The following is a 14,815-nucleotide window of genomic DNA, read 5'->3' on the forward strand; positions in this document are numbered from 1 at the left end:
TGTTTAGAAATCGTATAATGAGTTTGTTGAACTGTGCAAGGTATTTTTGGTGAAGATTAGAAATAATGAATTTATATATTTTTGAGGAATATAGGTTGTAGTTGATTAGTATAGACAGATGTTTATTTGCATAGTGTGTTATAACTTGTAAACCAGACTGAATGTGACTAACATTTGAATAAAGGTAAATTGAAATTGAAATCATGGTTTTTAAACAATTTAAATACACGATTATATTTCAGTTAAAGAAAATTGTTACACGATAAACCAATTAAAATACACATTTCTACATACGTACATAGGAGACTCAAATTGTCAAACTAAAACATAACTCTAATAGTAAGTTGTACACATACAAAATATTTACATACAAAAATACAAAAGTTAATTCACGCAAAAATTCATTTTTGTGACGTGACGGACGACTAGAGGGTAACTGGTTAAACTTGATATCTGTCTCACTGGCGGTGCTACGGTCAATTCCCTGTCGTGATTCAGGCCTGAGGAGGAAATAAACAATTTTCAACTACACTAAACTTAACCAATTCACAATTCTAGGCACGCCACAACCTGTAGACCTGCCTGGTTTTGTCAAGAAATAAATTAACTTACTAGGGGTTGACATTACACACACTGTTGTTATCGAGGGTGGGAGGTCCCCCGATAAAAATATTGCTAACGATGTCCACAGCGGAAGAAGGTTCTGTGTAAGAGGACTCGATAACTTGACCATCAGGAGACATTAAAGCGTACTCTTCTAAATGCAAAAAATGTTAGTTATCAATATTAACAAATTTTGTCTGATAATTATAACCTAATCGTCACAAAAATTGTCACCATTTAACATTTCGCCCTCCATCGTTGCATCGTCCTCAATTTTTATTTTATGTGGTGACTTTATTCCACGGTTTAAAATTTCGCCCATTTCCTCCTCCTCGTCCACTCCTCTCTCTGTCAAATTATCCCCACCGCCGCCAGATTCAGCATCGACACCCTGATAAGCATGCTTCTTCATATGGCTGAAAAATACAAACACGATTAACATTACAATATGTTCACATGATAAATTTTCAATTTAGACCCACTTGGAATAGTCGTCCAGTCTCGGGAATAATTTCCCACAGCCTTGCACCTCGCATGTGTATATTTTTGTGCCAAATGCTTTCAGCTCGTCGGGAGAATAGACCACTTTGCAGACCATGACCTCATGCGTGATCCGATTTCTTAGACTGATCAACTTCTTCCCGCAGACGGAACATGGGTAGCGGACGTGATCATGCACCGAGCGGACATGACGGGTGAGGGCAGTCCTTGCGAAATACGTTTTATCGCAGTGGTAACATTTAAGCTTTTTGACAAGCATAGACTTTTTGACTACTGGTCCATTCGGCGACGGGTTACCTTGTCCTCCAGAAAAGTCCAGATTCCGGATAAACAGGGTCTGCTTTCTTCTCGCGTTGGTGACAATAGTGGGTTCAGCCCTGTAAGAAACGTGATACATCATCTAATTTATCCAGATTCGAAGTATATTTCACTTACTGGAGGCTTCTCGACATTACTGCGGAATCATTAACCTCGTCCGAAGAATTGTCGTCATCAACGCCGACGAAAATATTGTTCGCGATGTAGATCCCATTTTCTTTGGGGTTGATGGATTCCGTCTCTATCTTGATGCATGGCCGGGAAGAAGGCTGAGCGACAGGATTTTTTACCAAGTTTGAATGAGCCGTGGTTACGACGACTAAGTTTTACATTTTAAATTATTGCATTAAAAATTCACATTTTTTGATAAAACATAATAATTCATCTCTACCTGGTCGATGCCATTGCCGATTCGCTTTTGTCAAAATTGACGCGATTTGTTGCTTAATCCTGATAATCCCCTCGTTTAACATCCACACTTTTTCCACCTCAATGAGACAAGTTCGACACGCTTTGTCCTCAATGTTGTCCCCAATGTCCCCCTCATTTTTAAAACTGATCGGATTAATATCTTGAAAGTATGATTTGCAGATCGCGATCCGGTTCGCGGTGCGAGCACTGATGGGAGTCGAATCTTGAATTGAAGTGGAGCATAGGAAACAATAAGTGTGATGTCGACCTGCAATTAAATCATATTTATGTAAAATTAATTATTTGCAGTTTAGACTATCATTTGAACACTTTTTAGCATACGTCATGAAAAATTGTGGGACACCTGGTAAAAGGGGGGATTGCAAAAAATGTCGAAAACCGATAATGTGTTTGAGAACTTACTTATGAACTCTGCAACAGCAATTTCGACACGGTCATCACGACTCAGGCGGACGATGGGGTTTAAATTTCCTAATTCAGTTTTAGGTTCCATTATCGGCAAGATTTAACACTCTGTTAATTTAATGGAAACCTGGAATGAGAAAAATTCAAAATCGTATTAAATACTTATTTGGTTGACTTTATTTTGCGAAATGTACTAGAATTCAAAGTTATCACGAAGTAAATATGTATAAACTCAAGTAAATTAGTATGCATTTAATTAGATTTTGTATTCAAATTTTGAATTCAAAATATAGCATACAAACTGAACTTCAACCTTACACAGGTTTACACAAATTTGCACCGAAAATCAACTTAATTTTTCAACACAGATTATTATTTTTGTAAAAGTTTGTAAACAAACTTGATACAGCTTTGAACTTACGGATTTTACAGTGTCAATGTCAAATTCATGGCTTCAATGGTTAACATTTGAAGGAAGAGATATAAAAAATACACGTGAACTAAAAACTTATAAAATTGGCAAAATCATTTACGGATAAAGCTAAAATTTATTAAAATTCTGCTCAGCACAATTTCAATGTATGATTTGACAGATGGCTCCCGCTCGCTTTGTATGCTTCAAGGTTTTCATACGCTTTCAGCTTGATTTCCATGAAAATAAATATTTCCTACTTTCCTATATCATTTCTATTGTACTAATTCAATCTTTACAATTCCATTGTTCCATCAAAATTAAAGTTAAAATATAAAATGCAGGGGATGAATTAACTGTCAAGTTCTTATTTCATGATGATGTATGATGTATGTAATTTGTAATAATGTTTATTTAGTTTAGTCAACGAAAGCTTTGTCTTTATTATCTTTTATGATTACGAATAAAGCATTGTTTCACAGCTAAAAATTGCAAATTACTAAATATCTTGCAGAATTAACGTTCAATTAGGTTGAATATTTATACACTTGGGACATTAACTTTTAATTAGCATACCATACAATACACACGAATTTACAAAATTAAAATATGAATTAACTACATATCTACGGATATACCTATTTACCATTAAATACAGCCCACGTTATACTCGCACAACTCACCTTTTCTATTTCACATTGATCGACAACAATGCTGAAATTGTGTAATCCATAATAGCGTAAAAAATCCCAGACTTCATATCCATGGTGCAATCCATAAATTTCAGAGATTTCAGCCCCAAGGATGTTTTAACCGTAAGGATTGATTTGATCCTTTTCGCGAGTATTTTAATCCTGCCACGATCCGCACCTATTTCTCCGCAAATTTGCATCTCTCTCAATTTACTCATGACTCGTTCCAAGCTCTGATTGCTTTCAATCAGAGGTTGAGAAATTTTAGGAAATCCAACTAATACTACGACGGACAAAGTTGCAAAAACAAGGTAAAATATCAAGTCGAAGCTATGATACATCTTGATTGTGGCAAAATTCGATGGAACTGCAAGGGAGAATAGCGTAAAATACCCCAAACTGATATAATTCATGTGTCGAACTCTACCGTGTTGATTAATTATGATAAATCTGTTAAAATAATGACAGATTTGGTCAATTTCCGAAAAAAAGTGGGCATCGCGTGTCACATTATCCAAACGTGAGACAATCTCTTCATAAACGGCACAATTACCGATGCATTTTAAGATCAGATATATCACGTAAAAGCCAAACATTCGGGCCCCCTCGAAACAACAGATAAAAATGTAGAACAATCGGACCGGAAGGATTGCCAGTTTGGTGGCCGTGTTGAACGGATGGTTGAAAGCGGATAAGATAAACCGGTATAAAATGTTGGGCGGGTCCACTCCGAGGTAGACGAAAAAAGGGTACCAAACCCAGGGAAACACGGCGTAGTAAATCATCACCGCCTTGAGTAGAAGGATCAAAACGTCCCGTTTTCGTTGTGAATTGTCAAGTTTATTTGTTGCCTGGCTATTTTCTTCGTCTACGAATAAAAATTAAAAATAAGGCCCAAATCAAATTTGTCCTAAATGATCCCAATAACATTTTATACTTTTCCCCTGTTAAAACGATAAGATCATTGAATTGATTGCTTATATAGGTTTTTGATTAATATTAAATTCAGGTTAAAAGAAATTTCTTAGGTTGAATGTCGGATATTTTTGTTTCTTTTAATTTACCAAATAAATATGACGTTTAATTTCGTAGATTAAAAGTATGGCCTGTTAATCTATTTGGTATTGTTTATTTTTTATTAAAATTTTCCTTGGGTATGCTGTTGATTTCCTACCTACATCTAATAGCAACAAGTTAAATTTTCATTATTCTCTATCAAAGACGAATATTTATTTTAACCAGTTTTACATGTTTACACTTTTTAACGAAAAATACAGAGCATGTTTCAAGATACAAAACTCACTTTTTTTGATATAATAAGTGTTCTAGACATCTGGGATTATTGAGATTTGCATGTGTTGTACCCAGATAATCAAGGAACAATTTGCAATACAACTCTTAGTTCTGTGCACCAACATGCCCCCACTCGCCCCCACGGAGTGCGAGGTAGTCATAAAAGACTTTTCCAAAGATGAATTGTACCATAAAAAATTGTTAAGAAACTGGCGACAACCGAATTCAATGTCAGACACACCAATATTTCCAGTGTATTAAATGACACTAGCATAATAAACAAGGCCCCAAAAAATGGGAAATCTTAGTGAGTCAGCACAATCACAGTTAATAAATAAAATTAGATTGAATAATTTTTTCATCACCGCTCTCGGTATAATTTTTCCTGGAAGCATTAATTAATCATTTAGAATAATTGCCCCCCCCCTCAAAGGGTCTGGAGATTTCATCTGAATAGGAATTAATAGGATATCTAAATTTATATATCGAAATTGTAGATTTTCAAATCTTTCTAAATTTAAAATTCGCAGTTCACAATTATATTTCATATCGATTAATTTATTCAACTTCTCGTTCAATAGTAAAAACGTCATCTTGTAATCTCAATTAATTTAATGAATGCAAGAGTTCATGCGTATACAAAACTAAATTTACAGTGGACCCAGTAAAAATTATCCCGAGAGCGGTGATGCAAAAGTTATTCAATCTAATTTTATTTATTAACTGTGATTGTGCTGACTCACTAAGATTTCCCATTTTTTGGGGCCTTGTTTATTTAAAACTTGTAATTTGGTTGTCAAAGACATTATTTTTACTGCACAACCGCCGTTATTATCGGCACCTTGAATATTTTTATTAAATTTTTGATTTTCAAACTTGAATAACGCCCTTATTTCTCAACCGATTTAGGTCATTTTGCGCTTAAAATGTCCGGAATGACTTTGACTAAAATATTTTCAATAAGCGAGCATGCTGGGATACACCACTTATGAGTCATAAAAATAAATATGTTTTCAGAGGAAAATTTTTGCACATTTTGGCACATAACTTGGGTAAAAATCAAAAATTCGCCAAGTCGACTAGCACATCTTTTCTAAATTACCTAACAATGATCTGTGCAAAATTTCATCAAAATCGGTTGAGAAATGGCTGAGAAATCGACTTATGTCACTTTTTTTGGGTGGGGTAAATGCATACTTAGCAAATTTTTTTCGTTGTCAGGTATTTGCCTCACTAAGAAAAAGGCAGGGACCATTGGCTGGAGTTCCACCTCCATTAAAGTGGCGTCCAAGATCAGCCAGGATCGAGGATGAGTTGTACTAAGTAAATTGCAAATTTCATCAATAAGGAACATCCGTCACCACAGAAAAGTATTCAAAATGTTGGGGGTGAGTCAGGCAATAGTTTTAGGGTCAGTCACTCTGCCCTAAATAGACTAACGCGGAGGAGGACTCGGTGTACGCCCCCAAGCCCTCTTACATCAAGAATTTCAGCGTAACTTCGCGAAAACTGTATGAAAAATACTTTTCCAGAAATAAATTTTGAACTGAAATTACTCTTGAGGAGTCGCCTGACATTATTCGGATAGCTTATTTTGGATTTGAGTACTTGGTGCAGAGATTTTCAAGCGGATTGTTCGGGCGCTAAATGGGTTTTAGAAAACTTTTCACGGACGGGTGGAACAAAATCACTCCAAAAAAGTGTCTAACGTGACAATGGTGTGGAAAAAGCGATTGCACCTCGTTAGACAAACTAATGGGCTAGACATTGAAGCAATTGACAAAATTTTCCAACGAAAAATAAAGCTTTAATAAAATAAATAAAAGTGAGTTTTGTATCTTGAAACACCCTCTGTACAAAGAATCAAATTTTAAACATCGGGTAGGGAAAATTCCAAAATTTGAGAGGAAATATATGAAATATTTACCATGGAATTTTCCACTAAATACCATTAGGGGCCATCCTATTATCTTTAGTTTTGCTTACTCCACCACGTGATCGGGCACAAATTAGGACAATATTTTCGTCAGATAAATTGTTTGTTAACATCTACATATGCGGGTCCCGCATTGCGGGGACGGGTATGTCGTATGTATTTAGATGAAAGGGAGCCTGAAAAGTACCAAAACAGGATCTTCCTACTCTAGTGTTATTTTCTTTGGTATGGTTGTCTTGAAATTTCCGAAAATTTTACATCATATTTTCATAGATGTTAGCAAACAACTGACGCAAAAGTATGTATTGTTCGAATTTGTTCGGGCTCATGTGGTAGAGCGCGGCAAACTTTAGTAAAATAGGATCCCTATGGTACACAGATATGCTTCTAAAATTTGAATCTCGACCTTGCAAAATTTTGGTGTCAGGGCAACTTATTAAGGGGTCAAAACCCCTTTGTGGAAATGTCTTGTCCGTCCGTCCGTCTGTCCGTCTGTCCGTCCGTCCGTCTGTATCCACGATAACTTTAGAACCGATTCGAATTTCGACATCCCGTTTACGCCAACGAGTTTCTAATTTTTGGGGACGGGATGAGTTCGAAGATGGGCGTTGTAGGTCGTAAGGTCACGGCGCCACGGTGATGACGCCAACGGTCAGACGTGTCGAATTTTTCGTTTCCACCGTTTTAGACGTATTTTTGGATGGGGATTTCAGAAATCGCCATCATTTTGACTTGCGATGACCGTGTAGACGACGCCAAAGTCGAAAATTGTCGAATTTTTTGTCGCCACCGTTTTAGACGTATTTTTTGGCGAGGATTTCAGCAATCGCCATCATTTCGACGTGCGACGACTCCATGACCGTGTGGGAGGTGTCGAATGTCGAAAAAATGACTTGTCATGTGGGGTGTGTATTGAAAGGTATTGTCGTGTACTTTTGAACTACGCGGGTGGGGTGTCAAAGCGAGGCAAAATTAGACGTGGGGTAATGTGAGACAATGACGGGAAAGTGCTGAAAGGCGTTGTGGGCGTGCCACAAAGACAATTCCGTGTGTTTTCACCCCTTTGCTACATTTCGTTTGCAACGGTTTCTTTTATAATGAATTTGATCTCTTAAGGACATGTTTTGAAATCCATCCTATTCTGTACTAAGCTAAAACAGGTCTACGTTCTTGTGCAGCTTTACTTGCTTACCTTTAGCAAAAAGTATTTCATAATTTACACAAAACTGATTAAAGTTTGTTACTTCATCTTCCAAGTAGATGGAAATCCAGAGAAATTTGCTGCACCCAAAAATTCCCAAAACCAGGATAAAAATAACGACAAATATTTCCACCGTTGTCACCGAAGTATCTGACATCGCATTTGGAACAAAGTTGAACCAAAAAAGACATCCCAAGGAGCCAAACAATGCTGTTAACATTGAGAAACCGACACAAATTGACCATACTGTAAAATTGACGCTTGTTCTGGGCAAATTACGCATTCGCTTGGTTTTCAGATCGAAATAAAACGGATATTGCCAAAGATAGCGGTATGCTTTACAATATGTTTCCAGTACTAGCCAAGCATTTTCATAGTCCATGATTGGGAGCTTTTAGATTACCTGTTTCGCTTACAAACAGAAAAAATAAATGAGAAGGGTAGTCATGCTTTCTTCTCGAAATGCGTAGGTTGATTTTGTATTCTTCAATGAAATATTCATTGTAATAAAAGCCGTACTCAAAATTCATGGCCATGTTTAATTAATACAAGAGTTATCTATATAAAAATTTATTGGCAATAATAAAGTAATGATTGATTCGTTTGTTTCATAAGCTTATTTATCTGAGTATTTGTACCGACAGCAACCCCAAGGTTTAATACATGTCGTATTTGGATATGTAGTTAAAAAGATAAAGGCAAATCGATTAAATAGCAATATCCCGAAATCAAAATATATTTACACACAATGTATCGACTACAACTTCAAGATGTAAATGGGTTTATTCATCAAACTATAGAATTTTATTCGCAGAAAATTGAAAATGCAGACATTATGTAGTACACAAAATATTATCATTTTACATACATTAATTTCGAAAAGCTAAACAACCAGCGCCTTATGTACAAGTGTCTCTATCTGAATTTACATAAAAATCTTCCAACATGTCATCGTCCTAAAGTTAAAACATCCCATCCAGCTCTCGTCCGGTTGGACTGGAAGTCCTAAAATTGCGGCCACCGTTGAACTGAAATACTTATTCTTCTTAAAGGTCGCCCTCTTCTCGTCCGGCGTACAGATTTATAAATATGTAGACCTGTTTCATGTGTGGCGAACAGACTTAATTATTTGGTCGTTGGTTATTTATATTTTTACCATTAAATACACCTCATGCTACTTTATGCGCAACATAAGGTCCCTTCATACTACACTGAACCCTAATTTTAAACTTAATTATAAATCGATACATTAGTACCCTGATCTGAACTCCAGATAACTTACATATATGTCTGCTTGTACATTGTTGTACCTTCATGGGCCCACAACCCGTTTAAAGAAATAGCAATAAGTTCATTGATTCATTAAATATTTACATATGTAGGATTAGATGCCTTGTTATGTGCAACCCTCCTTTTTTTATTTCACATCAATCGACAACAATGCAGATATCGTGTAATCCATGATGCCATAAAAAATCCCAGACTTCATATCCATTGTGCAGTCCATAAATTTCAGAGATTTCAAACCCAACGATGTTTTTATCATAACGAGTGATTTGATCTGTTTAGCAAGTATTTTACGTCTGTGACGATCACCACCTGCTTCTCCTCCAAACAAATTTATTTCCCTCAATTTATCCATGACTCGTCCCAGGCTTTGATTGCTTTCAATGAGAGGTTGCGAAATTTGGGGACATCCCACTAATACCAGGACCGACAAGGTTGCAAAAACCAGGTAAAATATCAAATCAAAGCTATGATACATCTTGATCGTGGCAAAGTTCGCAAGAACACCGAGACAGAATAGCGTAAAATACCCTAAACTGATGAAATTCATGTGTCGAACTCTACCATGTTGATTAATTATGCTAAATCTGTTAAAATATTGGCAGATCTTGTCAATTTCCGAGAAATGGTCAGCTTTGCGTGTCACGTTATTCAAACGTGAGACGATCTCTTCGAAAACGGCACAATTTCCCAAGTATTTTAAGACGAGGTATATCACGTAAAATGCAAACATTCGGGTCCCCTCAAAACAACAGATAAAAATGTAGAAAAATCGGACTGGAAGGATTGCCAGTTTGCTAGCCGTGTTAAACGGATGGTTGAAGGCGGATAGGATAAACCGGTAAAAAATGTAGGGTGGGTCAACTCCAAGGTACACGAAGAAAGGGTACCAAACCCAGGGAAAGATGGCGTAGTAAATCATTACCGCCTTGAGTAAAAGGATCACAGCTCCCCGCCTTTGTGGCGTATTGTTAATGATGTCAAGATTATTTGTGGCCTGCCTAGTTTCTCCTACAATAAAAATAAAATTGTTATGAAAATTATGTAAAGTGTTTACAAGCACATTTTATATTTTGCTCCTGTTCAGATAACAAGAGTTACTTGGAAAGGTTTTGACTAGTACTAAATTCACACTGTTAGAAATCTTGGATAGTCATGCAGGTATTGATTTCTCAGTTAAGTTAGCTATCGCTTGGTATTAAAATTATACCGGTCCGGAGTACATATGTATGTTCGACCGTGATGTAGTGATATGGTAAAACTTTAAGACCATACTTTAATACATACCTCATACTTTAATACTTTAACTTTAGTACTTTAATAAATATGGCCCATAACTTTCTGGACTATATCTTGTTAACTATTAGTTCATAAAAATTTTACTCACCTTTAGCAAAAAGTATTTCATAATTTACACAAAACTGGTTAAAGTTCGTCACTTCATCCTCCAAGTAGAGAGAAATCCAGAGGAATATGCTGCACCCAAAAATTCCCAAAATTAGGACAAAAACAACGACGAATATTTCCACCGTTGTCACCAAATTATCTGAAGTCGCATTTGGAACAAAGTTGAACCAGAAAAGACACCCCAAGGAGCCAAATAAAGCTGCTAACATTGAGAAACCCACACAAATTGACCATACTATAAAACTGACGCTTTTTCTGGGCAAATTACGCATTCGCTTATTTCGCAGATCGAAATACAACGGATATTTCCAAAGATAACGGTACGCCTTGCAATATGTTTCCAGCACTAGCCACGTATTTTCGTAATCCATGATTTATGTAGATAAACTTTAAACGAAATAAATGAAAATTATAAGTCTGCTTATGTATATCAAGATAATAAATGAAAGATAAATATCAAGTAGGAAGACAATTTTATTTAATCAAAATGAATACGAAATGTCAAGTTTTCTTGCATAAAGACAATTTTTACCCAATAAAATATTCATTGCCAAGCCATGGTCGTAAATATGTATTACAAAGGTAAGTTCTAAATTTCTTGGTAATGAGAATGATTTATTCCGCTGCTGTATAAGCCTACATAAGTATATTGACGACAATAACTTCAAGATTTAATAAAAAAACACACGCATGCATGTAGATACATATGCCGTATTTGGATATGTATTTAGAAACCTGAAGGTAGATAAATCGATTCAAGATCCCGTGACCCATACTTACATACATATTTAATACACTCCTTATGTACGGACCGTACATAACGACCGTACAGTACGGTGCTGGATTAATAGTATTTTGTGTTTACCCTCCTAGTATCCCATTGCAATGCATATCCCCATGAGGACAAGGATTCATGACAAGATTGCCTCTATTACCAAAGCTTTGAAACATGCCAGATGAAATATGTCAGATGGGGCCTGAGAGCTTGGAATTGTTGACCCTGCTCCAGCCCAGCCTGTTGACCCACCAAGGTTTCAGCCCGAGGAACAGCCCCCGAATGACCCCCATCCTACAAACCCTGGACCCAAGGGTGTCGATCGACTCCCAGTTGACCCCCATCCAAATGGCACAGCAGGAACGCCTCCAGTTGGCTTCCATCCAGATCCCCAGCCTGGCTTATGTACTTGACCCCCATCCAGGCCCCAGACCCCCGTAATTTGCATTTACATATATCTGTATATATGAATGATTTGTATAAATATGATACAAATGTGGGCGCAAAGTTAAATTTAAGATCTTCACGCAATATGGAAAGAGGGTAGTGCTTACTTACATATATACGTCCGACCATAAGTTCCGGTGAATGCATTTCCGGTGATAAAGCCCAAAGTATTAGAGCTATCTGATAGAAATTTTTGTGGATGAACAAGGTATTAATCTTGTTTAGAAATCATAACTTCGTTTTCACAATTTCCTCCACGGGCTTGTACACAAGACATAAGTCGTGGCGAAAACTGCTCGATCGCGGCACGCACGGATTTCCAGAGAAAAGCGCCAGATCTTCAGTAAGTGCGACCTCAGCCCTTCCACACTTGGGTGAAATTTAGAGCATACTTGTACCTATAATTTTCACCACCAGTCATAATTTAGGGGATTAAGGTCTGCAGATACTGAGCACCGTTCTACGGATGAAAAAAAGTCATGAAAATTCGTCTGAAGCCAGTTTTGGACAATTTTGCACCTTGCGCAGGAACAGGGTCTTGTTGAAAGGTCCAATGTCGATTTTCGGAGGGTCCAGGGTTCAGGTTATTAACGTTTGGCTTTAGGACACTCTGAAAATAATTCTTGGCTTCAACTTGTACCCTTTGCGGTAAAAAACAGAGATTTCATTTCTCCAGCCAACTTGCTCCCATGCACACCACGGTGATGACTTCGTATTGACTTCCGCATACTTAAACGGATGTCAGACTTCTGTACAACAAATATCTGGCCTTTTTTTCTATTAAATTTTTTGCCAACGGTGAAAAGTCTGAAATACTTTTTGCACGAAAATTGGCGCGTACCACGATCAACCTGTAGCCGTCACGAGTTATGTCTTGTCTAATTGCCCGTGGACGAAATCTTGACAAAGAAGTTATGATTTCTAAACAATATTAATACCTTGTTAATCCATAAAAATTTCGAACAGATAGCTCTAATACTTTGGGATTTATTACCGGAAATGCATTCACGAGAACTTATGACCCCACTATGTAAATGAATAAAAAACGTGTTTTTGCGTCTGGTTTGATCTCGGATCATTCGTTGTGATAAAAATGTGTTAGCCTGAACCAGATATCTACACATGTATGTACATACATACTTAAATTGGTAAATATTATAGGAAACTGATTACTTGTATTAATGTACGAAAATATGGTACTGTGCACATACATAAATATATGCATAAATATAAATACAATTTTCAAGCGACAATTAAATAATGTTTTACACTGGTTTTTCTAGTATCCCAATGCAAGTCGTGTCTCCCGGACGCAAATCACAAGGATTCATGACAAGATTGCCAGGATTCGTCCACGGCCAGGAAAATCTATTACCAGGATTACCTAACCCCAAACCTTGTAAAATAGGTCCCAAGCCGGCAATGGCTGGCCCTATGCCAGAAAATGGGGATTGAAAGCTTGGAATTGGTGACCCTGCTCCAGCCCAGCCTGCTGACCCGCCAAGGCTTGATCCCCACCCCGAGGAACCCCCGAATGACCCCCATCCTGCAAACCCTGAACCGAAGGGTGTCGATCCACCCCCGGTTGACCCCCATCCAAATGGTACAGCGGGAACACCTCCAGTTGCCTTCCATCCAGACCCCCAGCCAGGCTTACTTGACCCCCATCCAGGCTTGCTCGATCCCCATCCAAGTTTACCCGAACCCCAGCCTTTCGTCCCAGGAGGGTAGCTATATAATTTATCACATTTTAACAGACTGAAACTAGATAAAATTTCTAATTTGCATACATATCATCCTCCATAAATCATTAGTGGGTATGATTGCCTTGATTTTCGTCGGGTTCCAGTCACCGGTAATTTTGGTTTGGTTCCAGGCTCCTTTTCTTCCTGTAAACTTTTCCCCAATTTGGGCGTAATGGATTCTGAACTAACATTCTGTGCAGTTTCTAGGTTTGCATCTTTTACCGGGGTGGACGAAATTGTTGGTATTAAGAGGACAATGTTCACAACCTGTTGGAATTATGGGAGAAAATGCTGTCAAAGAATCGACAAATCACAATTTTAAAAAAATCTCTCAAATTTCGTTATTTATATTGATACACTTGTTCAAATTGCAAGGTCCGAGAACAGGGTATGCTACCCCGGGTTTTTGGGGTGTTGGGGTAGCAAATTTGAGAAATACCCACGGCTACTCGGGCTACTCGGGCTACTCGGGGTTTTCAAATTAAAAAAAAGTGCATAATACATAATAAAAGCACGTTACTGAGAATTTGATTACTTAATTAAATACTAAAATTGAATTAATAAACTGATTTGTGATCAAATTGTTGAAAAAGTAGATTTTTCAAAACGTAATACATCAGGTACTGACTCAGTTTACCTCCAAAAACCGACTACCCGGACTACCCGCAAAACCCAGGTAAAACCCCGGGGTATGGGTTTCCAATAGCAAAACCCAGTGGTTTTCCTTACCCTGTCCGAGAATTATGGAAAGATTGACGTGAGCACGCCAGACACGTTGCTCTAGTATATAATTTCCGAGCACTTTGCGTATGAAAGTAATCTTGGAAGAATTTTTTTTTCTTCGGAAAAATGCCTTCAATTCCTTGAGGGGTACTCGTAAACTGTTGTCATAACAGCTCTGTTACAAATGGGCGCAACCGGGGCACAGGCTGGGTGTGAAAATGACGCCTCCCCCGTAACCTATTAATTTAAATATATGTATCACTTTTGCTCAACTTACCAAGATCAATTTACATAACCGTAGTTTTCGAAATGCTCCCATTTGAAAATCTGATACGACAGGTGAGACAGACCGGTAGGCTTGCCGGCAGAGGAGACACTGATCAAGTTCACTATTTAAAACTAGAATGAATAAAAGGACATAGGGATTTAATAGGCTTCGCTTGCATCATGCAAAACTTGTATTGCAAGTTGCATTTTGTAAAAATTTGTATATGTACATACATCGTTTTTTATTCTAGTTGGATTTCTAGTATTTTTGGCAAAAATATTATCACTTAAACTTACAGTACGATTTTGCATACATAATTAACTCTCCATTATTTTATTATTGAACTTATTTACATAGGTCTTTTTACTAG

General features: G+C 37.3%; 2 protein-coding genes across 4 annotated transcripts; both read right to left on the reverse strand.

Moving 5' to 3' along the window:
* Positions 1 to 105: 105 nt before the first annotated feature.
* LOC110857633 (zinc finger protein 410) lies at positions 106 to 2,857 on the reverse strand. 2 transcript variants are annotated; one of them, XM_035858201.1, is made up of 8 exons: positions 2,681 to 2,857; positions 2,257 to 2,386; positions 1,814 to 2,101; positions 1,540 to 1,741; positions 1,086 to 1,481; positions 838 to 1,019; positions 613 to 754; positions 106 to 500 (listed from the first exon to the last, which is right to left on the reverse strand). In XM_035858201.1, coding segments are annotated over exons 2-8 (1,302 nt in total). In that variant the 5' UTR covers positions 2,348 to 2,386; positions 2,681 to 2,857; the 3' UTR covers positions 106 to 499. The 2 variants fall into 2 exon arrangements, with proteins under 2 accessions (XP_035714094.1, XP_021961925.1); XM_022106233.2 differs by having other exon boundaries at positions 613 to 757.
* A 9,838-nt stretch (positions 2,858 to 12,695) lies between these two features.
* On the reverse strand, positions 12,696 to 14,541 carry LOC118438253 (uncharacterized transmembrane protein DDB_G0289901-like). Of its 2 annotated transcripts, none has more exons than XR_004836670.1 (3): positions 14,455 to 14,541; positions 13,500 to 13,721; positions 12,696 to 13,440 (listed from the first exon to the last, which is right to left on the reverse strand). XR_004836670.1 is itself a non-coding variant. In XM_035858168.1 (3 exons), the coding sequence occupies exons 1-3, from the start codon at positions 14,494 to 14,496 to the stop codon at positions 12,975 to 12,977; spliced, it is 693 nt and encodes a 230-aa protein (XP_035714061.1). In that variant the 5' UTR covers positions 14,497 to 14,535; the 3' UTR covers positions 12,696 to 12,974. The 2 variants fall into 2 exon arrangements, 1 of the variants encoding a protein (XP_035714061.1); XM_035858168.1 differs by having other exon boundaries at positions 13,537 to 13,721; positions 14,455 to 14,535.
* Positions 14,542 to 14,815: the final 274 nt, after the last annotated feature.

Source organism: Folsomia candida, unplaced genomic scaffold (assembly GCF_002217175.1).
Source record: "Folsomia candida strain VU population unplaced genomic scaffold, ASM221717v1 Fcan01_Sc019, whole genome shotgun sequence".
Classification (NCBI taxonomy): domain Eukaryota; kingdom Metazoa; phylum Arthropoda; class Collembola; order Entomobryomorpha; family Isotomidae; genus Folsomia; species Folsomia candida.